Here is a 23,939-nt window from a genome sequence, read left to right on the forward strand (position 1 = left end):
AGCATCTAAAAAACACAACCCAAGCCCGACATTCAAAGTGAATCAATTCCTTACTCAGAACTGAAAAAATGAGATAAATGAAGTCTCTTATCTGTCTGCTGCACTGCACAAGCAACTTGTCACGAAAAGGTTATTTTAACTGCTATTTGATTGTTGCTTTTCTTTTTACCTGTTTACAGACAAATTGTGGACTTCCTCAGCAACGAGGGACACATTTTCTCCACCATTGATGAGGACCACTTCAGATCAACAGACAATGAAGCCTAATTACCTTTGTCACATCTGTTACCAGACCTCAATAAGCCCATTTCTTATCTATGTAGTTTTCAAGGAAAACGGTGAAAAAAAAAAATATATAACCATATATTTCAGTTCTTTTTGGTAATTTTTAATAAAAAGCATACACATTTACAAACATAATTCTGTTCTTTACATTTCAGCATGTACTAAAGAATAAGCAGTACAAATGACATTGCCTAATTTACATTAAAGTGTACATTTGTTAAACCTTGCATTGCCACAACTTTGAGTATTTAGACACATTGAAAAGTATTTCATATTTGTGCTGTGGAGACTCCATATTGGCTGGTACTTTGTTTGATTTCTTTGAGTTTGTTACACTTCTTATGAAGATGCAGTAGCTATATTCCTTTAACATGAAAACAAAGTGTCCTTGTTCTAATAGAAAATGCTTTCATGGGGGTGGTTAAATGTGTCCTTGATATCCTCATAGTCATGGTCAGAGTCAGAGTCAGAGAGTCTCCTTGCTTTTTTTGGTGGAAGGACAGAAAAGAATAGATTAAAATCTACATATTTTTGCTCCCTGGTTTTGGGTCATTGCTGTTCAAAGATGTAAAAAATCATGAAAGTATCAAATATCTAAATGTAAAGAAAAACCAACCTGCATTTCGTGCCTTCGTGGGACCTTTCACGTACATATTGGGCATACTGGTGCTCTCTGCTATTGATATGCTTTTCCTAGGCAAGAGTGGAGGGGGCTGATCTGGAGTCTGGGGGAGGGAAAAAAAGAGTCAAATTTATAAGCCTCTGAGTCAGCGTAACAAATAAAAAAAGAGGAACACGATGCAATTTTTTCCTGTTTAGTATGCATAAGCGCATGGTTACCATATCAGACTTTATAAGGGCTGATTTATGTTTTTACCATCTTAGGAGAAAAATGAATAGTTTACCCAAAAATGAAAACTCGATCATAATTTTCTCACCTTCATTTTTGCATTTTTTTAATGCCATTATAAATGACATGCAACATGTTCATACAATGAAAATAATGAAACCGAATTATTTTCTCCAATGACATAAGAGCACCGTAAAAGTGGTCAATACAATTCGTGCAATGCCTTCCCAAGCCTTATCTGAAGTTTGTCTCTGTTATAGTTTAGTGAATTAATCAATGACATGCCTGTCGCTTGCTTCATTCCTGAATGAATGATTTCCTTTGTAGTTCTTAGAACCAGTTGCAATAGAGAGCAGCCAGAAAAAACAGAGAGCAGCCAGAAAAATGGAGCGCAACTGGAAGAAAACAAAACTAGAGGTATTTCGCATTTCATGGAAAGAGAGCTCAATTACTTACAGAGAGGCTTTAAAAGCTGCTAGATCTGCTTATTTTTCAACCCTATTAGAAGAAAATAAACATAATCCTAGGTATTTATTTGAAACGGTGGCTAAACTAACGAAAAAATAAAGCTTCAAGCACCGAAGTTTCCAAGCAACACAGCAGTAATGACTTTATGAACTTCTTCACTTATAAGATTGATAATATCAGGGACAAAATTATAACTATGCAACCGTCTACTACAGTATCACATCAGGCAGTGCATTGTAGTCTCCCTGAGGAAAAATTTGATTCATTCGTTGCTATAGGAGAGGAAGAATTTACTAAACTCATTAAATCATCTAAATCTACAACATGTATGTTAGACCCTATACCGACTAAGCTACTGAAAGAAATACTTCCAGAGGTCATAGATCCTCTTCTTAATATCATTAATTCGTCTTTGTTTCTAGGATACGTACCAAAAAACTTTAAGCTGGCTATGATTAAACCGCTTGTTAAAAAAATGCAACTTGATCCTTCAGAATTAGTCAATTACAGGCCGATCTCGAATCTACCTTTTCTGTCAAAGATATTAGAAAAGGCAGTATCCTCACAACTGTGTTCCTTTCTTGAAAGAAATGATATCTGCGAGGATTTCCAGTCAGGATTTAGACCGTACCATAGTACCGAAACAGCTCTCGTTAGAGTCACAAATGATTTGCTCTTATCATCCGATCGTGGTTGTATCTCTCTATTAGTGTTACTCGATCTTAGTGCTGCATTTGACACCATCGACCACAACGTTCTTTTAAATAGATTAGAACATTATGTTGGCATTACGGGAAATGCACTAGCATGGTTTAAATCATACTTATCTGACCGTTATCAGTTTGTAGCAGTAAATGATGAGATGTCTCATCGATCACAAGTTCAGTATGGCGTACCACAAGGTTCAGTACTAGGACCGCTGCTGTTCACTCTGTACATGCTACCCTTAGGAGATATCATTAGGAAACATGGCATTAGCTTTCACTGTTATGCCGATGATACTCAGCTCTATATTTCTTCAAAACCTAACGAAACTTATCAATTCACAAAATTGACGGAATGCATAGATGATATAAAAAATTGGATGACTTGTAATTTCCTACTTCTAAATTCTGAAAAAACAGAGTTTCTAATTATTGGACAAAAAACGTCCTCACGTAATAATCTAGAATACTGTCTAACACTTGATGGCTGCTCTGTTAAGTCTTCGTCGTCGGTTAGGAACCTGGGTGTGCTCTTTGATACCAATCTTTCATTTGAAAGTCACGTGTCTAGTATCTGTAAAACTGCATTTTTCCATCTTAAAAATATATCTAAATTACGCCATATGCTCTCATTGACAAATGCGGAACAATTAGTTCATGCGTTCATGACCTCAAGGCTAGATTATTGTAATGCTCTACTGGGTGGTTGCCCTGCACGCTTAATAAACAAACTACAGCTAGTTCAAAACGCAGCAGCTCGAGTTCTTACCAGAACCAGGAAGTATGACCATATTAGCCCGGTTCTGTCAAAACTGCATTGGCTCCCTATTAAACATCGCATCAATTTTAAAATATTGCTGATTACTTACAAAGCACTGAATGGTTTAGCTCCGCAGTACTTGAGCGAGCTCTTAACGCATTATAGTTCGTCACGTCTATTACGATCTCAAAATTCCGGCCAGTTACTAATACCTAGAATATCAAAATCGACTGCTGGCGGTAGATCCTTTTCCTATTTAGCACCAAAACTCTGGAACAGTCTTCCTACCATTGTCCGGGAAGCAGACACACTCTGTCAGTTCAAAGCCAGATTAAAGACACATCTCTTTGACCTAGCTTTCACATAATACATTATAGACTTCTATAATTTAATGTTAGGCTGCATATAGTAGGTCAGCCGGAACCGGGAACACTTCCCAAAAATCCTGATGTACTCGTTACATCATGAGAAGAATGGCATCTACGCTAATTTTAGTGTCTGTGTTTATCCCGAGGTTTTTCCTGCAGCCTGCCGGATCCAGGCCGTATCCAGATCTGACGAAGGACCTTCGCCTGGACCGATGACAACGCAGTGCTGAAGTGCCAACTATTCTCTCCCTATGGAGGATCCCACTACCACTCTACAGATAAGGCGTTGTCGGGAAAATTCGTCTCGCGGTCCTACCCCAAAGCAACAAATAAAATAAAATTCCTTATCAAAATTTATAAGGAAAGACAAGTATTTTGTTTAGGCTTGGCTTGTAGGGAATTCCAAACCTGCGTATATTCAAACGCACATAACTATAGAACCCATTCTAAATGCGCATGTGAACGCCATCAGCGTTTCTCACAGGTTCGCATTTAAAGTCTGTGTAGAGGGAATGGTGTCGTCTTAGCGGCCCCTAATTTAATAACAAATGATCGTTGCGACGGAAGCAAATCAATTAAAACTAACTTTAGATGGAAATAACTTAACTCTGCTGTAAAGCCGAAACAATCTCTGTTACCTTAAATTATACGCTTATCTCTGTAAAGCTGCTTTGAGACAATCTACATTGTTAAAAGCGCTATATAAATGAAGATGACTTGACTTGACTTGACAATAAAAATAAAAAAATGTGGCTGTTCTCTTTTCTTTCCATCATTTCATATTTTCTACTTAAAATTTGATTTAAAACAATCTCTTACATTAATCAATGCATTTGTAGTCGCTGTGAAAATGCACCCTTGCCCTCTGAACTGCAATAGTCTGTAAATACATCTATACCACTTCAAATGCAGCTTTTTGCAGTGAAAAGATGATTTCAATTGACTCATGCCATGTGCCCTTAAAAGGTAAAAATGCCCCTGAGAATCAATTTGAGGGAGCGAATATCAGCCCCTAATGAAAAAATAAAAACATCTAATCAGATTTAATTATTGATATTGAAACTGAAAAGAGTTTTGAGACCACTCGAACACTGACAATATGTATGGTGCTTTGTCATTTTTGGAGTTTGACAGCGTCCATCCCCAAACACTTTCATTGTAAAGCAAAGAGCATGTTAATAATTCAGCAGAACTTTTGTTTCACAGAAAAAGAAGATCACATTTTTGGGTGAACTATTCCTTTAAATAGAATTGATTACTGTGCTTGTTAACTTGACCATGGAAGTATGTGAGCTATCAATGTTTCCATCTCTTATCAAAAACATAAACCACGGAGGGGAATTTGGCAAATGCTTTAATAGATAATCCTGTAGTAGCTTACCTGAGAATGTGACACAGAACAAAACCATTACTGTTTGATTCCTACATTTCTATTTTAGTTGGGTGAATAAAACTTTGTTCTTACATCGTCTGGTGGAGGTGGAGCCGGGGCCCGTTTACCCTTTGTCTGATGAAGCGAGAGGTCGTCCAGTTGTTTGGTCACATTGCTGCTTACATTTGGTAATACATTTTTAGGCTTGGGGGACTTCTTAGGTGCTTTTGAATTGGATGGTTTCCGCTTTGGTGGACGAGGAGGGGGTTCCTCAGTTTTGCTTATGAGTTTGTGATATTCATAGTAGAATTTCTCTGTCACCTCAGTGACCGTCTCTATATGAAGTTCTGGGGGTTCATCACTGGACCACGGCAGATGATCAGAGGTGAAACAGAGAGACATTTGTAACCAACGTACTGGCAACTCAAAACACAAATCTGGTTTATTGGATAGGCTTGCCAATACTATGGTCTCTGTGAAAGTTTCCTCAAGCTTAATTGATGTTAACCCCATCAGGGGATCTTTCTCTAGGTCTTTATCCCGAGTCACCACTTTGACATCCAGAGGCAAAGAGCTCTTCATTAAATCAGTTAGCTTATACTTCTTGTTGTCTGCAAGCTTTTCCACAAAGTGACCTGCCATAAACAGTGGCAGAGAGATTTCCTCACTGTCAACTTCCTCATCTTCTTCTTCATCCTCGTCGTCCACTTCTATAGTCCGTTTACAAATTAGACTTTCTACTTTCTGAGCAGCTCCAGATTTATCCTTGAGTCCATCCATCCTTAACACTTCTAGCTGCTCGCCAACGCTGAGCGCAGGAATTCCCTCTTCCTCTTCCGCCTCGGAGTGCCGAGTCACGCTAACTTTCAAACCTGGAGACTGACAGGATGCCAAGTATAGCTCGTACACCGATCCGAATTCCCGGGCCCTTCTTCTCATTCGTCCACCATACCTGTCTGAGATGAAGTAGTACTGTTTTCCCTTCCTTCCTTTTGGAGTCGAGGCTAATATCATTGTTGTGTGGCCACACTGATGCAACACGAGTTGCCTTCCACTTTGCAGTTCTTTGAACCAGCTGCTATCAAAAAACGGATCGCCTTCTGGGCTATCAAGGATCTCTGCCATAGTGGGGAAGGACTCCTTTGACTGACTTGCAACTTCAGTCAGTGATAGCGGAGTTATGAACACTAAATCCTGTAACTTTTCTGTCACGTCCTGGACATCCACTTCCAGGCTGGAGGGGAACTTGACCACGTTCTTCCTCACTAAATGTAAAAATCATTAACAATAATTTATTCCAGGACCATTTTCATGCATCAAGCCTGTATGACAGGGGTTCCCAAATCTGCTCCTGGAGGGCCAATGTCTCAGAGTTTAGATCCAACTTGCCCAAACTCACATGCCTAAATGTTTCTAGTAATCCTCAAGACCTTGCTTGGCTGGTTCAGGTGTTTTAATAAGGATTAGAGCTAAACTTTGCAGCACAGTGGCCCTCCAGGAGGAGGATTGGACACCCCTGCTCCCTTCCACTCCTGGAGGAGTCCAGCTCAACACACCAGCCTGCAGTTTTCAGGTAAAGCCAAAGTCCTTGAGTAGCTGGGTCTAATGTGTTAGATTAGGTAGGCGATGGAAGGTGGACCTCCAGGAGCAGGATTGAGTGACAGCTGATTGCCTTATTCCAACACGGTGGTTCTCATTAGGGGCTTTCGCACTGGAGGAACCTTTTCATAGTTCCTAGAACTATTGGCTGAAGTACCAGGATTTTGGCGCTTCCACACCGTTAGAAACTAGGAATGTTTTTATTTCTTGGAACTCCTTTTGGAGGAGCTAATGTAGCTCCTACTTCAGAGTCGGGTCTAAACCTGCGCTATAGGAACTGCAAGTGACGTTAGTGACGCTGATTGGCCGAACACACGCGACACACCAGCACCTGCCATTTTAAAAATAGCTGTGTAAACACACAGATTATAGCCTATATATTTACTCCAGAAACTAACTCTACGAACATGGAAAACAGTGATAGATGGACCTCTTAACCTTTACGACAAGGAGAAAATCCAACGCAACTTTGAGGGGACCAAGAGAAACATGATTATATGTATTTCTGCTCAGTTAGCAACATTGGATATCAACTACACGGCAAACGTTACTAACTTTTCATATACTCTCTACTTTCTATGTATAACAGTTCTATCCAATAATGTATTAGACAGGACTGTTAGACAGATCGTAAACTAATGAACACAGAGAATGCGAGCGCTGTGTGTTCAGGCTCTGGCGTTCTCAGCGCCATCAACATAAAAGTCACAACAACAATTGCGGCTTATGTCACTTCAGAGTTCCTACTAGCGGTGTGAATGCAACCAGGAAAATGTTCCTACAGGTTAGCTCTCGGGGAACCACCCCAGTGTCTACTTCCTAGAACTAGCCGGTGCAAAAGCCCTTATTGGTGTTGGGGTATTTGCAAACCCCTCTTGGAACCGGCCAATGCTTCCACTAACATGCCAATCAGTGATGTACAGGAATTGATCACATTACTACATTTATTATTACTTCATTAGACTTTATGAGTGCTTCAGATTTGAATTATTGAATTATTATTATACATGTATTAGCCTAAAAAATAATTTAATGAAATCACAAAATGCTTTTGATGCAACGTTGAAAGATAACTCATTTTCAGTTCAGACTGCTTCATTGATTATAATCAAAGGGAGGAAAGAGGAAGGGAGGGAATGCAAGACCAATTCCTATTTACTTGAATGGGGTAATAACAAAATCTCAAAAACTGCTTGCTAAATCCACATTTAAAGAACATATTGCAAAATCAGCAACAACAACAAAGAAAAATCTGACATGCACTATCCAATAAATATTTATCCTCAATTAGCAAGTAAGTCCAGCCAATGCACATGTGCAGTCCCAATAGCGCAACTTTTTCTATGGGAACCAGAGCTTCTTTAAAATATTGGCTCTTTTTTAATAAGATAGAATTTGTGCATGCTGAATTTTCTCCCATTCATATTAATGAGTGAATTATCTTGGTAGTTATAGTATTTGTTTTAATGCAAGGAATCTGGTTTCTGTAATCTAGTTATTTTTGCTTCATTCTTGCTAGATTGAGTTGCGGCTTTTTAGAAAATGTTTAGTGCAGATTTCCAGTCTGAGACACTTGCAGTTCCTTATTTGAGACCAGAAGGTTTTGTGGGTAAGTGTGGAGCCAATTTTTGGGGGGGCAGTTTGTCACTAACACCGGCCTACAAAAATATGTCAAAACTGCAGCACTCTGTGTTCTGGACAGTTACATATCTGGCTTTGGCACCAGCACCACGTCAGAGGAAAAAGGACTTGACAAAGATTTCGGTAACACTTTATTTTACAGTGTCTTTGTTACGTATGTTACATATACTTACCATAGTAATAACAGTAAATTATGCATAATTACATGCAAATAGCCCTCGACCAAATCCTAATCCTAACCCTATAGTAAGTACATGTAGTTAATTATTACTCAGTACTTAAATATATAATTACACTGTAACAATGACACCTTAAAATAAAGTGTAACCAAGATTTCTAAAGTAAAGTAACACTGTTGTACTTACTATGCATAATGGCGCTAATTTCATACACCGGGCTGAAAACCATCAAGGCTCCACAGTTCTTCATATTTGTGCTGCAGAAGCGCCGGCAGCTCAGCCTGGCTGATGACATGATTTCCTGTAGAGTGAAACCACGGTCACTTTCGTACTCGTAAAACTCTCCTTTGAGGGATAGAGGAAGGAGTATCTCTGCAGACGCCTTGTTCTGCCCCAGCACATGACAGCGTGCAAGTCTTTCTCCATCGTCAGCGGCCTCCACTGAAAGCAGGGTCAACTCTTTTCCTGCGGGAACCGTGAAGTTTTCTATAGTCAACTCCTCTCTGCTTGTGAAGATGAAGGAGCCACAGGCGTCCACTCCAACAGGACACAGACCCACAATTTCCTCTATTGTATTGTACGGGAGGTCCTCAGCGACGAGTCTGAACTGGCCTAGAGAGATTCACAGTGTGGGAAAATCAATAAACTTGCCCTAACTTTTGGTTTAGAAATGAATTCCCTATAGGACAACAGCCACCTTGAGCTTAAGTTAAAGAACTAGCATCATGACTTATTCATGGTGAGACAAGTGGGAGTATCTGTAGGTTGGAGTAATTGGCGTGCCGAAAGGTCTTACAGTTGACCTGTTGGTAAGCCCCTCCCCTCGAGGGCAGATGAGCCAATGGTAGTTGAGTATCAGTTGCATGGGGAACTCGGACATCTTTAGGTTTCAGCGCCATAGAGAAACATTGGAAGATCCGAAGCTCTCACCGGTTTGATGGTGTTTATGCAACAAAAATGGTAAAACGATGTGCCTGGGGTACTTGTAACACTGATTCCAGGTATCCTGAGAGGATGGGCAATGGGATTTATTTTATTCCATTTTCTAAACCCAAACAAGACGGAGCAAAATGTCTGCTTTGGATTAAGCTGTGTATTAATCCAATGATGTGGGCGCATTAACCTGGTTCCCTAAGGATTCAACCCCAATCCCAATGAAGACGAAAACGTTCATTTTCTGGTTGTCATACTCCCATTAAGTTGCAATTAAAGTTAGTGACTCCATGCTAACGTACAAACCTAAATAGCTAACTGTTCTCAAGTCATGTACAGACTGGTCTACAATTCAGCCTCTATATATTAAACTGGTTAAATGTAAATTAATTTAATTTGACCCTGCGGTACATGAACAGTGTTGATCCTGGATGTTGTCATCTACGACCGCAACATGAGGTTTCTCCCGTTTGCATTGAGATCTGTAAACCCTCGCTTCCAAATTAATCTTGTTACCATCCATCCATCCATCCATCTTCTACCGCTTATCCGGGGCCGGGTCGCGGGGGCAGCAGTCTAAGCAGGGATGCCCAGACTTCCCTCTCCCTAGACACTTCCTCCAGCTCTTCCGGGGGGACACCGAGGCGTTCCCAGGCCAGCCGGGAGACATAGTCTCTCCAGCGTGTCCTAGGTCTTCCCCGGGGTCTCCTCCCGGTGGGACATGCCCGGAACACCTTCCCGGGAAGGCGTCCAGGAGGCATCCGGAAAAGATGCCCGAGCCACCTCAACTGACCCCTCTCGATGTCTTGTTACCCACCATTTTTATTTTAAAATCTTCTATATAGCCCTCCACGGCATATTTAAGCCCCACATGAATGCTCCTCGACCAGAGATGTGGTCCTTCTGTGTCCATAACTGATCAAAAACATCATGTGACTTTTGTCATGAGGTTTTCACACTGACATCTGTCATTGAATGACAGTTAGCAATTCCATTTGTTTGTCTGAGTTTGCAACAGTAACTAAGGGGGGCGGGGCTTACCGATAGGTCAATTGCTTGAGAAATTTCCTGTTAGGGTTTAGTTTCTGTTGTTCGGCACATTACCCGTTACTCCGACCTGCAGTTATCCCTGTCTCCATGAATCCTGTCCCAGTTTACCTCTAATCATTTGGGCTGTTATTCACTGTATATGCTGATGTAACCATGTGTTGAATAATACAGGAAGTTATTTAAATCAACTCTAGTTTGTGTGCATTGCTGTTGTTTAGAGGCTCACCTGAATAGTCAGTAGGTAATTCATATGAAGCTCCAGTGTCAATCTCCTCACAAGATACAGCCAGGAGCTGTAGGCCAATGATCTTCACCAAATCTCCAGTAGATAAACACACTTCACTTCCCGAAAGCTCATATATGGACCCTGAAAATAACACATCATCATGTCCTATTTGCATAAACATCTGCGTTCATTTTAAAAGTTTACTCCGACAACATTTGATCGCATTAAAACAAAGTCAAACATGGCGTAGGGAGTCAGACCATTTTTTATTACATTGAATTCTGAAAGTAAATCCCTTATGTGGTATTGATTATATTTTATTTTTGAAGGCCTATTTATTTCATTTTTAATATTGTACTTCACTCAAATATATTCTCTTTATTTAAAGCAGTGGATTTCAACTTTTGCAACCCAAAAATCTGTTGCAGCAGGGGAAAACAAACTACTCAAATCAAACAATTTAGTGTATAATTAGTATAAGAAAATAAACAGGCTTATCATCTTTTAAAAGTGAAGAGAAAACACTCATTTCTTGTTGTTGATGTCAAAGGCATCTAATCAATCTCAATATTTTAGTGCAAATATATATGTCACTTTAGAAGCCTAACAGGCAGATGCCAACGTGGACGGGTCGTGAGACATGCCCTCATTCTCAAAACCAAGATTTTCATTTGAATACATTTAAGGATATTTTTATTTTTGTATAACAAACTACTTTTGATTTCATCATTTGACCTAAAATCTGACAAACAGAAAACTGCTAACATCCACTGATTTAATGCATGATTTATGCAGTCATGAGCAATCTTCAGTTGATTTGAGTTCCCCCTTTATATTAACAGTCGTTACATGCTATTGGTTTTTGATGCAATGCAGACAATACTAAACCAGATTCAGTCACATATTTACTTGTATAGAAGGGCACAACGTAAACCACTTTGAAAAAGTGTCATGTCCTGTTTGTGGTCGAAGGGACCTCACAGCCATTTTAATAAAACCAAAACATACTTTAGTGTGAAGTGTGAACATAAAATTTAATTTGATGGCACGGCTGGCAAATGTCAAATCACTTCTGTTTGAGATAAAACATGCTGTGAATTTATGTTTTCATGTGCAATGGGACCAAAACTTAAAAACAATAAAATCAATTCCAAAGATAACATTATTGTTCCTTATTTTTACAAAAGGATGATGGTTAAAATATACAAAACAGGAATAATTAACAATTACAATGCAAAATACATTTACTGACATGGAAACCCTTGACAAAACTCTGAACGAAGAACCGTAGGATTTAGTATATTGCTTGTTTATTTTTTCCCCTTTGAAAAAGTGTCATCCAGAATATGCAGAGAGGATAAAAGCATGAAACGTACCCTGGAAATAAACCCCAGAGCAGACCTGTAGGATGCGGGGCAGAGACTGCTGATCCAGACAGTTGATGAAGACTCGCAAGGACTGGAGGTCTCCCATTTCTCACGGCGGACAGTCACACACTGCGCTGATCTGCTGTTTCACACACTAACACTATAGTCAAGAGAGGAAGTCTCAAAAGTGACTCACTCAGAAACCACAAACACCACAGTGAACTGCACATATATTTATATAATGTTTTATTCAAATAGATACATTTCGATTTAATGTATTTTATTATGCTTGTATATTTTGTTACAACATATAATAACTGCCATAACAATAAATGTGTATGTGGTTTCAATTGTTTGACCACAATTGTTGTCATCCTGTCTTTACAACCTTGCAACTACCTCCCGGATTTACAAATCCTTTTATGGTGAAGGCTTAGCTCATGAATATTAATTGAGTACTGTTGATATTGATTGGTTAACCTCCCTAAAAGAGCGTTTACACCATAGATATGTATACATAGATTCAAAATTCGACCACTCCAGGCACGTCAGTGCGTCTGCCATCTTGCAACGGTCAGCATGTGGTCACTCACAGTAACAATCAATAATCCCACAAATCTGCAGTTTCTGGTTGTAAATTCTAGTAGATTTAAATTTCCGGAGATATGGGATAACCTTTAACATTGGTTTGTGTTTTTATAGGCTATGTATTAACTCAATATTACAGTTTTTTCATGTTGTGTTAGCCGACTCCTTCGTCTTGTTGTTTTGTGTTAGTTTACTAAAATCATCTCCTGAAATCTATTGCAGATATTGATATTCATACATGCGTCTAACTACGGTTGCAGGCTCTCTAGACTAGAGTGTCATGGTGTAGTGAGAAATCGAGTCCCCCGAGGAATCGGGTCTCCTTCAGGACCCCGAGTGATCCCATTGATTTAACTGACTTTAAATGAGTAGTATTTTTAACACCTGATTAAAATTCCTGCAACATTACATTACGATTTAAAGCGTTTAAAATGCGTTATAAATGCCATTAATGTCTTTTAAATTACATAGTTCATATAGTAGTATATAACCGAAGCTATAAAAAAAACAGTAAGAACGAGAAATGCTTGATTTCACAACATATAGGTTGTGAAATCAAGCATTTCTCGTTCACTGTTTTTTTTTTTTTTTTAGCTAGCTTATGTACTAGCATAGTAGAATACATCTCTACCCGATTAGCCTGCTAGCTTAGTTTATATTAGGTATGTTTTTGCTTCCAATATAGTTCCCAATTGCATGTTTCAAATTAATTATGTTTGTGTTGACAATTAATTTATTAATATTATAGTAGCCTATTATTATATTCTATATCACATTTCACATTACTATTATTGTGCAAAATTAATATTAAATTACTTTTACAGAACATCGTATGTTGCAACAATCCTTATATATATATATACACACACACATTGTTAAGGCATGGTTGTGTTTGTTTTATTATGCAATATACAGGCATTCATTATTATATTTCAAGCATGTTGTTTGTGCACTTAATGCAATAAACCACATACAATAGTTAAATAGGTAATAATTAGTCAAGACATCGCGATAACTTTTGATCAGGCATTACCGCCTGTGTCCTATTGGAGATTTCTCATGACAACAGACCGGTGTTTTGACTGTTGCAATATGGCGGACGGCTTACGATAGCGGTCCATAATGAGGAATCTATGTTTATATATCTATAGTTCACGCACGTTCAGCCTTTCACCACAGAGGGATTCGTTAATTCGCCATTTGACCTGACGCCCACTTACTCACGTATGCTTTTAAGCCAATCAGTCACGACTACTGAGATAAATTCGCGTTGCGTTGTTAATATTCATGAGCCGGAAGACGTGCCGTTTTAGCAGCTTACCCAGGATGCTCGGCGTGTCGATAGCATTGAAGAATGTGTGACAATGGCAACAAATACTACAGAGATGAATCCAAATTTCGACTGTCCTTCATGGTAAAAACAACAACAAATCAAAACACTGCAGTACATGCTAGGTTTAGTGCATGAAAAAGGCTTATTCGTACCCAGCATTAAAACAACAATCTTACACCGAACTGTTAACTGTTAGCTCTTGCTCTTTAGCAGATATATAACGTACCGTCACACTAATGGAACTGAAACTTGTTTTACAAAGAGCATTATTTGTGGAGAAGAGTAATTGATCAAACTAGGGAACATCCCAGAAGCCAAATGCGTTATTTATGATCATAATCTACACAGTGGATGATTTGTGGAGTGAGATGAGTTGATGAGTTTTGCATTTCAGGGCAGGAAAGCCTCCAGCAGGGCTGCATTTGGACGTGGTGAAAGGAGACAAACTTGTTGAGGTATTGCATTGAGTTTTAAGGATATTGGTTCATAACTTAAGTGGACTTGTTAATAAGAACTTAACCATCACATATTTTGTAAATTGTTCTAAGTACTCCACCTTGTGTCGTTCCAAACTTGTATGGAAGAAAATCATTTTGAAAGATTCTTGATGCAAGTCTTTTCTATGCAAAGTTAAAAGTGACCACACCTCCAAAAAGGACAACCATAAGCTATTTATATTATACATTATACACTGTTGATATATATATATATATATCAACAGTGTATAATGTCATATATATATATATATATATATATATATATATATATATATATATATATATATACATATATATATATATATATACATATATATACATACACACACACACAGTACTGTGCAAAAGTGTTAGTCACGTTAGATGCCACGTTAAAATGGTTTTAAGCCAGTTATTTGCTGTAGTGTGTCAGTAGGAAATATCAGTTTACATTTCCAAACATTCCTTTTGCCATTAATTGTTATAATCCAGTGAGATTTTTGAAGAAACTGTTGCAACGTCTCCAAGACTATGTGTAAATGTACCTGGGCAAAAGCCGTTTTAAACGATAAAAAAATAATAATAATCAATTTTATTACATTATTTTAGAAGCTTCCTTTCTTTACAGCGTTTTTACACAAGTTCCTAAAACTTCACGGTACTGTAGATTTGCAGGTCGATTTCTTTAAACGTCTTGGAGACGTTGCTGCTGTTCTTCTGGATTTAGTCTGTCTCAGTTTTTTCTGTTTCTTCATGTAATCACAGACAGACTCGATGATGGTGAGATCAGATCATACCGGCTGTTGTCAGACTCTTTGTGCATACAAAAATCTCACTAGATTATTACATTTAATGGCAAAATTAATGTTTGAAAATGTAAACTGATATTTCCTACACACACACTGCAGTAAAATGTATAAATAACTGGCTTAAAACCATTTTGTGGGGTGAAAATACTAACGTGCCTAAGACTTTTGCACATTACTGTGTATAGGCCTATAGGGCCATATGATATGTATAATATAACCATAGCATAGCAGCATAAGGTTTTAATTAATTGGGTAAACCATACCTTTTTATAATAATAAAAAAATGCACCAGATACTGACCTGACCGCCTGCAGCTCAGTTGAGTTTTTTATTTTTCCCATACTGATGCGTGCATGATGGTGGCTGTCAGGTCCCAAACCGGTGCTAGAGAAACACAAGACCCTGAGATTTAAGCTCTGAGAGAGGAGTCACTCCTCAGGTGTTATAACTCCAGGGCACATTATCACATGCTATGTGTACTTGTGTAGAGCTGGGACGTATGACAAAATACTGTGATGCAATGAGTAATTTTATATCATGGACACTGGATATATCATATAGTGGTTTATATACAGTGCCATTCAAAGTGGAATCTGAGAATATTCAAGGCAAGACATTTTTTAATTAATAGAAATCACCATACTTCCCCAGTTGATTAATCAGAGTACATTAAGTACACAAGTTTCCTGAAATGTTATGTTTAAATATGAGGCATCATCTAACAAAAAATGCCCTAGTACAGGGGTTCTCAACCTTTTGTAACTCATGGCCCACCAGTGACTGTTTAAAAACATTCCGAGGACCCCCTTTCCAAATATGATAGTATGAACACAGAATAACAGAAAATTCAATGGTATACTCTACTGTTAATCTGTTATGCCCCTGTAGCAGACTAGGTCAAGTCAGCTAACTGTATAGATGAAAACTGTCCTTGAATACAAAAAGACTTGGCAGGTTTACTCAGTTACCATCTATTCCTGTAACAATAACATGGCAAGTCAGACCAATGACTGGGTCAGACACACAAGGGGAACACTCTTTTAACAAATGAATTAATGATACATCCCCACATCCAGGCTAACATACCTGTAACTACAGGTCAGACACACAAGAGGAGAACATTCTCTCTATTAATTAGCTTAAATGTTCAAAGTTCATTCCCCCCAATTTACATACTGTAAGTGTAATTTATAAAATACAATTAGCGATATGAACATGACTGTTTAAAACAATATTATTTTGGCTTCCCAACAGGTGTTTTGAGTTCAAATGTCTGTGCAGCTTTGATGGTTTTAGCGGCTCATTTGACACACTGCGCCTTCGGCTTAAGGGGGTCGCACACCGGACGAGAAGCGCAGCGCAGCATCTTTAAAATTCGGACACATTATTTCCGCGGCGCCCAGCTACAGCTCAGGACCCTGTTCAAATTCCTGCCACGCCACAGAGCGCCATTTAGGCCTACATCATTTTATACTAAATTTACATTATATTTGTCTCAAATCGTCTGTGATATACTGACTTCACCCTGTGCTGCAAGATACATTTAGTTTTACATAATTTACATTCATTTACAGAAATCAGCTGTGTGGATAAAGCGTTCAGACAGCAGACAACGCTTGTGTTTAATTGTACAGTACAATCATAACATAGTACAGACATTATCTTAATTTCATAATGTCCTTAAACATAACAATATTGCGGCCCACCGGTTGAGAATCACTGCCCTAGTATACATTTACAGCAACAAAGTCTGAATATAAATCCAGGTTGAAATATTTGCTTAATTTTTTTGACACATTACATTTTTTGGAAATCTCTCTTTATCATGCCATGCATAAGAAAATACTGTCAACTGGAGGGATTTCTCCCTTTCTCTCTCAGTGCAGGAGAAGAAAAAAAGTCATTTTGAGAAAACCACCCTAAAAAGATATGTAATTATAATTAAATCTACAGACACAAACACATGTTTTGGAAGCAAGATAACCCCAAATTTACCAGTGCTTGATACTTTTTCTTTTTTTCTTTTTTTTTTACTGTAGTGTCTTGCCTTAATTTCTAATATTCAAAATCAAATTTAAAGTTGCAGGATTTTGAGAAACAAAGCAACATTATGAAATATTTCAGATTCTGCACCATTTCTGTAGCAAATCAATAAAAAATGTTTTTTTCACTAGGCATATTTCCATTATTTTTCCATTATATATGAGTTATTTCACTTTTCTTGGAGCCTGGACACAATCCAGAAGAGATAAGGTTATTAAATGGTCAACTAATTTCTACAGTCATTCTGTCCAATTATATCTGATTGTTTGTGTTGATGAAGTAGATTTGAGCTCACAAAATAAGTTTGAATGACTGAAGCGCTCTCTCTGCAGAAACTGATCATTGATGAAAAGAAGTATTATTTGTTTGGGAGGAACCCAGACGTCTGTGACTTTACCATCGACCATCAGTCGTGCTCTCGCGTTCATGCGGCCCTCGTCTACCACAGGCATTTGAAACGGGTGTTTCTCATCGACCTCAACAGCAGTAAGTGCACCTAGACCAATGAGAAACATTTATCAGTCAGATTAACAGTATTCAAGACTCTAAACAAGCGTGTGTGTTGATGTCATGTAGCTCATGGTACGTTCCTGGGACACATTCGCCTGGAGCCCCACAAGCCCCAGCAGGTTCCCATCGACTCAACTATGTCATTTGGCGCGTCCACGCGCGTCTACACCATTCGGGAGAAACCTCAGAGTCAGCCGGGCTCTGGCGTCGGGGAAAGTAAAACTGGTGACGACGAGGAGCTGAAGGGACTTCTGGGACTTCCAGAGGAAGAAACTGAACTGGAGGTACAGTTTACTTAATACCTCTGTAAAATTCCTACTTATTCTTTACTCTTATTCTATATATGATAAATTCATAAAAACTGAATCACACAAGTATGGGAATCTATAGTTAAAGACTATTTTCCGTGTCCAGTTTTCAAATTTTCAGTTGTCACCACCAATAGCAGTCAAATTTTACATTTATCACTACAACAACTCCTCTACATCAGAGAAATGTTTCCATCACATATCCATATATATCCAGGACCATGTTTCATTTGCATTTGTAATCAACCTTCAAAAAAGAGGAATATCCATCCCTAAACAGCTCAATTTCTACAGCAGAAGCAAATGCTATCATTTCGGCATTGGTCTATATAAAGACTATCCAACAGAGTAATTTTCTTATAATTACAGATTCGAAGTCATGTCTCCAAGCAATGTCATCCCTTAAAAATGATCACCCAGCACTTGTAATATTTCTTTATAAACTGCTTGGTTTCAAGCAAGCTTTATAAACTGGTTTGTCAATTTAATATCTGGTTTTGTTGGGTTTCGACACCGTGGAATCACAGGAAAAGGAGGAAGCAGACTCTGACGCAAAAGAGGCATTATCAGCAGACGTCAATTACACAGTACCTCCTATGGATCGAAAATCAATAATTCACTTCTATATTTATAACAAATGGCAAACAGAATGGGATTTATATACTATGAACAAACTTTTATACTATGAAGATGAAATCAGCCCCAATGTTGGAAGAAGTTTTTATCAAATCTCAAACCGATGGGACCAGATAGTTTATACCTGTTACAGAATGGTTTTTAATACCAGGAGAAGATCCACCAAAATGTTCTTTGTCAAAACTCTTTATTATTGAAGCATGATTATTAGATTGTGCTGGTTTTAACCCTGTGAGAAACCTTTTTTTTTAGAAATTTTTAACAAAGTTAAACCAAATATAGTTTGAGTTTTTATCAAAAATAAATTATAAACACCTGATATAGTTTTGCCATAAATTTTTCTCGCCATGAAAATAGCCACAGATACTGGCATGGCGTTAGAAACACAAACAAACAAACACTTATTGCTACCAATTTCTGTACTAGTCAGCTATTTTTTTTTAAATGTACTTTTTAGGTTTTATCATATTTTGTTCGCCTTCCTCCACCTCTGCGATGCTCTTCCACGAAGACGGTTGAGTTCACGACCTCTTGTGTGTCTTTTTTTTTCCTGACAAAAACAGAATTTGGTCATTTTTAACCATTTTAGTCTCGTCTTTTTTCGTCAACGATATACATTGCATGTTGATAGCCACAGTTATCGTTTAATGATGTTGCGGTCTTCTCATCATCTCATCTTAGTCATGGAAAAAAGGTTGTTGACGAATATTTTTCATCATAGATTTCCTTAACAAAATGAACACTAATCTGGACCATAGAACAGATCCAAAACTGTTGGAACTATTTAATTAAACTATTTGAAAATAAAACATCTCATTTGAATGAGCTAATTATTAATATTTATCTAAGTAAATAAACATTAAAGGAATAGTTCACTCATAAATGAAGATTTCCTGATAATTATTACTATGACTTTCTTTCCTCAACTGAAGAGAAATAAAAATTGAGGAAAATATTCCAGGATTTTTCTCCATCTAATGCAAGTGAACAGTGCTCACCTCAGACTATTTTTGACTATCCAAAATCCATATTTAGGCAGTTTCAAAGGGCTCCATCTGAAAAATAAATGAGTTCTCTAGTGAAATGATCAGTCGTTTTTAAAAATATTTTTTAAACTACAAATGTTCGCTTTCATCCACCTCTGCGATGCTCATCCACGAAGACGGTTGAGTTCACGACCTCTTGTGTGACGTGTGCTTGTTGGGAAGGTCATGTTTAATGTAGGTGGCAAGAAATGGCCCTTCACACTGCAAACCAGTCCAAAACAACTGTCGAGAAGAAAATGGCATGTAGTCTTCAAGCAATTTTTGATTATGTAAAAGTTGACATGTCTTGTTTTGCCTTTGCATTTTTGCAAAACTTTATCTACTTTGGCTTTTTCTCTCTCCTTTTCTGTGGTTATCACTGTCAGTTTAGGGCTTGATTGTGGCAGAAGTCAAGATCACAATTATTTAACACGTTTTGGCATGCGTGACCAAAATCTTACATCATGATATGTGTAATTTTTTTTCACAATAGCAATTGATATAATCAGGTATCTAGATTTCCTTTTGATATCAAGATTTTTATATACTAATGAAAATTCACAATTATTTAGCTGTTTTCAGGCTTTTGACTAAACTTGCATGTTTTGCAATGACCCATACATTGCATATATTGCAGTGAATTAACTTTTTTTTTAAATGAATTTTGCCTCTTTTGGCAGAACCTGACTGAGTTCAACACCGCTCATAACAAGCGCATCTCCACCCTCACCATAGAAGAGGGAAACCTGGATATTCAGAGGCCCAAGAGGAAGAGGAAGAACTCCAGAGTGACCTTCAATGAAGAGGATGAGGTCATTAACCCAGGTAGAGTGAGCCGCCATAAAGAAAACCTGAGCTTCAATCCACTACTTGAGCCACTTAGGACTTGATGCTTAAGTAAGGGATAATTGATGAGGGGCCGTTTAATTATTAGAAAAATAATGCACACCCGAGGTGGTCATGCGGTCACGACGCGAAGCGGAGTTACACCTCGGGTGTGCATTTTTCTAATAATTCAACAGCCCGGAGTCAATTATTCCGCTTATACTACGGTTACCACAACTCAAAACATTGTTCAGATGATGTATTTCAAGACGTTTGTCAAGTTTTTTTGTCATAAAAACACTCTTAAGAGTAGGACTAATTTCTTACGCATCTAATCCCAAGCCTCCATTGCTAATTCCTAAATGTCATTTTAGATCTAGTAACGGAGGCTTGAGCCACTGATAGCAGACTAAGTAGAGAGAGAGAGAGAGATTGCAATGAGACAGAAAAGCATGTGCGTCAATATAGTTTAATTTATTAATTATGTTCTAATTAATTCGTTAAAAAAATTGTTTTTCTATTATTGACAGTAGTCTAGCCTAATAAATGAAACAAAGCCCTTTTAACAAGTAGACCTATCAATATTTATTTATATATTGTTTAATTTTCTATTGATTATAGATAGGACTATATACTTTATTTATTCAAATTAAACTGCACATTTCCATTGATTGTGAAGTTTGACATCGAAAATGGCAGATCAAGCGCAATTGTCTGTCTTTTTTTTTTTATATATTTTTTTTTTATTGTATCCTATCTTCCATTATTACAGTTAACTACGCGAAGTGATATGGAGCTGTAATGCGGTCCAAGACCTGCCTGGAACTACTTTTGCCATGCGTTTCCCTGAAAATAATTACACACCTTAGAACGTTCGCAAACCAATCAGATTCAAGCATTCAACAGCCCCGTAGTATAACTTCAACTATTCAAACATGTGAGGGAGATAAAATATGCACTCTGACAACCATCTACAACATATTACTATATAAACACCATGACGTAAATGCTGAAACAATTCATCAACAGCAATAAGCAATCACTTTGCATAAATGCACGATATTCATCGATTGTGAACTGCAAAACTGTAGAACACACTACAGCGCCATGTTTCTGCTTTGGAGTGTGCAGCGCTCATATTTAATTAAATCATGTTGAAGTTTAGTAAATACCTTGCTACGACTACTTCCATTGCGTCCACAAATGTAAGACCTCTTAAAATGATAAGTAAGACTTTTCTCATACCATTTAGACATTTATTGATCTTAAATTTGATAAAACTGAACTTCAGACCTGCAGGTGTCCGAAATGCCCTTTTTTTTTGTTTGTTTTGATGGAGACTAAGATCATCACAAAAATGACTAAAATATTGTTTGTTCGGCATACAAAGCTGTCGTTTGATTTCAGAAGACTTGGGTTATAGCATCCCTCACTACTTTTGTGTAGCTTTCATACTACCTTTTTTAACAGTGTGTGTGTGTTGTTCACTCTTTTAGAGGACATCGACCCCTCTGTTGGGCGTTTCAGAAACATGGTCTCAACAGCTGTGGTTCCTATTAAGGTAAAACATCTTCATATCTATATCAGTTGTTCAGCCAAATGCTAAAAGGGAGTGTGATTTACATAAACGTCTATGTTGGTTTACTCAACAGAGGAAGAAAATGGGCGGTAGTAATGCGCTGGGAATCGAGGAAAGCGTAACGCGACACATGCACGCGTTCCCCTTGCAAGGTGGACTCTACAGAGACCTTCCTCCGGCCAGTCATGAAGCTCAATCCACAGGAGCTCCCAGCGGAGCCGCGATCCTGGGAGGCCTGCCATTACCCCAGCCGAACCCTGCCCCGGACGTAGACCTGGCCCATGAGGCCCCGCCACCCCCGCTCAAGCTCAACCCCACACCTTTAACCGGCCCGTACGTGTCCGAGCTGCTTAATGAACCCCGCAAGAAGAAGTACGCTAAAGAAGCCTGGCCTGGCAAGAAGCCCACTCCGTCTCTGCTTATTTAGTAATGTCGGACTCTTCTGTCCTCGTGAACTGTATCTCGAAGAAGCTTCGAGTTCTACTGGACTACAAGAATCTGCTTTAATGCAAGAAATTCATATGGACGTTTTAAATGAATGATTTTCCCCAAAATTAACATTTGACTTGTCTTGGCACGTCATTCCAGATTGATATCATATTCTGAATTTGATGACAAAAGGCAGAATGTCTTCATTTGCTCAATTCACTTTGAAATAAAAATAGGTGCATTTCACTCTGTTCCTCACAGTAGATAATCTGATCTTGGCCTTATAAATCATCCGTTTTTGTTTTATGTAAAACCGCTGTTTGGATATTGTGCTTTAGAACTTTCGTGCTTTACAGAAAAACAACAACAACCGGATTCGCAGTGACATGAGGGCGAGTAAATGACAGTTTTCATTTTTGTTTGAACTTGAAAAGCCAGCATAATGAATAGGAAACAAAAGTACATCACTTGACCCAAATAGCAAAATGTGTCATAATTAGCTTGAGATTCACAAGGGTTTATCTTTTATAGTGTACTCTCTTTTTTATATTACTATTTATGTAAAATGTTTACAAGCACAGGCTTTTTATGTACACATTTTGAAACCGTTAGCTGTTTGGCCGAAACACTTCCATTTGCATCATTAATTCAGATGAGATAGATCTTCCACAAACTTGTACTACGCTTTAAAACTGGTGAAAATCGGCATTACTGTAACACTTTACCTATTGTGAAGATTCTTTGACCTTCCTCAGCTGTTCCACGCTGTTTTATTCCCCTTAATATACAAGCAGAGTGAAGTGTTTGGATGATAGTAATGTTGTTCATCAGGTGTTTCCCTCCAGACTGTCTTCACTGTTGAAGAAAGATAAAATATGATGTTTTATACTCTTATGTTCTGTTTGGTACATTTGTTTGTACATATCACTCACAATAAAACCTTGTGTATTTTTTATATATTTAAACTTTGTAATTACCAATTTCAGACTCTCTCTTTTTGGTGGTGGTTGTTTATTTGCTGACAGGTGCTGAAGAACAAAAACAAACAAACATTGCGTTTAAAGCATAATTATAATTGTAAATGGCATGAAACAATTCTGGAAGAATTTTTTCACATTCATTTTTCATCAGGAATTTGAAAATGAAAGATAAAAGAAGTTACACTGACTTGATCTGAAAGCTTTATATATTATATTTCTACGTGGACAGATTTAATGGGATTTTGACCCTCGGATTCCTTCTGTTACTTACTGGAAATGATTTGTATTTGTGATGCATCAGAGATTTTTCCACATTGCTCACTTCTGCTTTATACTTCTGCTCTTCACTAATGAAACATCAAGAATTATTAGAAAGCCCAAATTTATCACGCTTGTTCACTAGAGCATTTCACCAGACCACACACCAGATGACGTTTCAGTGAAAAATATGGCCAAATGGTTGTTTTTAACCCAGCATTTTAAGTGCAACAATAATAAACGGGTCTTGAACATCAAATCAGCATATTAGAATGATTTTTGAAGGATCATGTGACTGCAGACTGAGTAATGATGCTGAAAATTCAGCTTTAATTACA

General features: G+C 37.9%; 3 protein-coding genes across 3 annotated transcripts in view; 2 read left to right on the top strand and 1 right to left on the bottom strand.

Annotated features, from left to right (window-relative positions):
• Window positions 1–1,483, top strand: part of rpa2 (replication protein A2) — a 41,240-nt gene extending 39,757 nt beyond the window's left edge. Inside the window, exon 9 of the mRNA XM_082150473.1 lies at window positions 180–1,483. Coding sequence (XP_082006599.1) covers window positions 180–267 — 88 coding nt within the window. The 3' untranslated portion in view covers window positions 268–1,483. The remainder of the gene's footprint in view (window positions 1–179) is intronic.
• Window positions 367–11,959, bottom strand: themis2 (thymocyte selection associated family member 2). Its single transcript, XM_082150315.1, has 6 exons — window positions 11,812–11,959; window positions 10,436–10,576; window positions 8,413–8,838; window positions 4,901–6,072; window positions 902–1,010; window positions 367–767 (listed from the first exon to the last, which is right to left on the bottom strand). Exons 1-6 carry the CDS (start codon window positions 11,906–11,908, stop codon window positions 679–681), a joined length of 2,034 nt encoding a protein of 677 aa, XP_082006441.1. The 5' UTR covers window positions 11,909–11,959; the 3' UTR covers window positions 367–678.
• A 1,706-nt stretch (window positions 11,960–13,665) lies between these two features.
• On the top strand, window positions 13,666–23,328 carry ppp1r8b (protein phosphatase 1, regulatory subunit 8b). Its single transcript, XM_082150460.1, has 7 exons — window positions 13,666–13,804; window positions 14,118–14,178; window positions 17,384–17,537; window positions 17,628–17,845; window positions 20,211–20,355; window positions 21,852–21,916; window positions 22,008–23,328. The coding sequence occupies exons 1-7, from the start codon at window positions 13,755–13,757 to the stop codon at window positions 22,359–22,361; spliced, it is 1,047 nt and encodes a 348-aa protein (XP_082006586.1). The 5' UTR covers window positions 13,666–13,754; the 3' UTR covers window positions 22,362–23,328.
• Window positions 23,329–23,939: the final 611 nt, after the last annotated feature.

The sequence above is a fragment of the Leuciscus leuciscus genome, assembly GCF_965113295.1.
Source record: "Leuciscus leuciscus genome assembly, chromosome: 20".
Taxonomy (NCBI): Eukaryota; Metazoa; Chordata; class Actinopteri; order Cypriniformes; family Leuciscidae; genus Leuciscus; species Leuciscus leuciscus.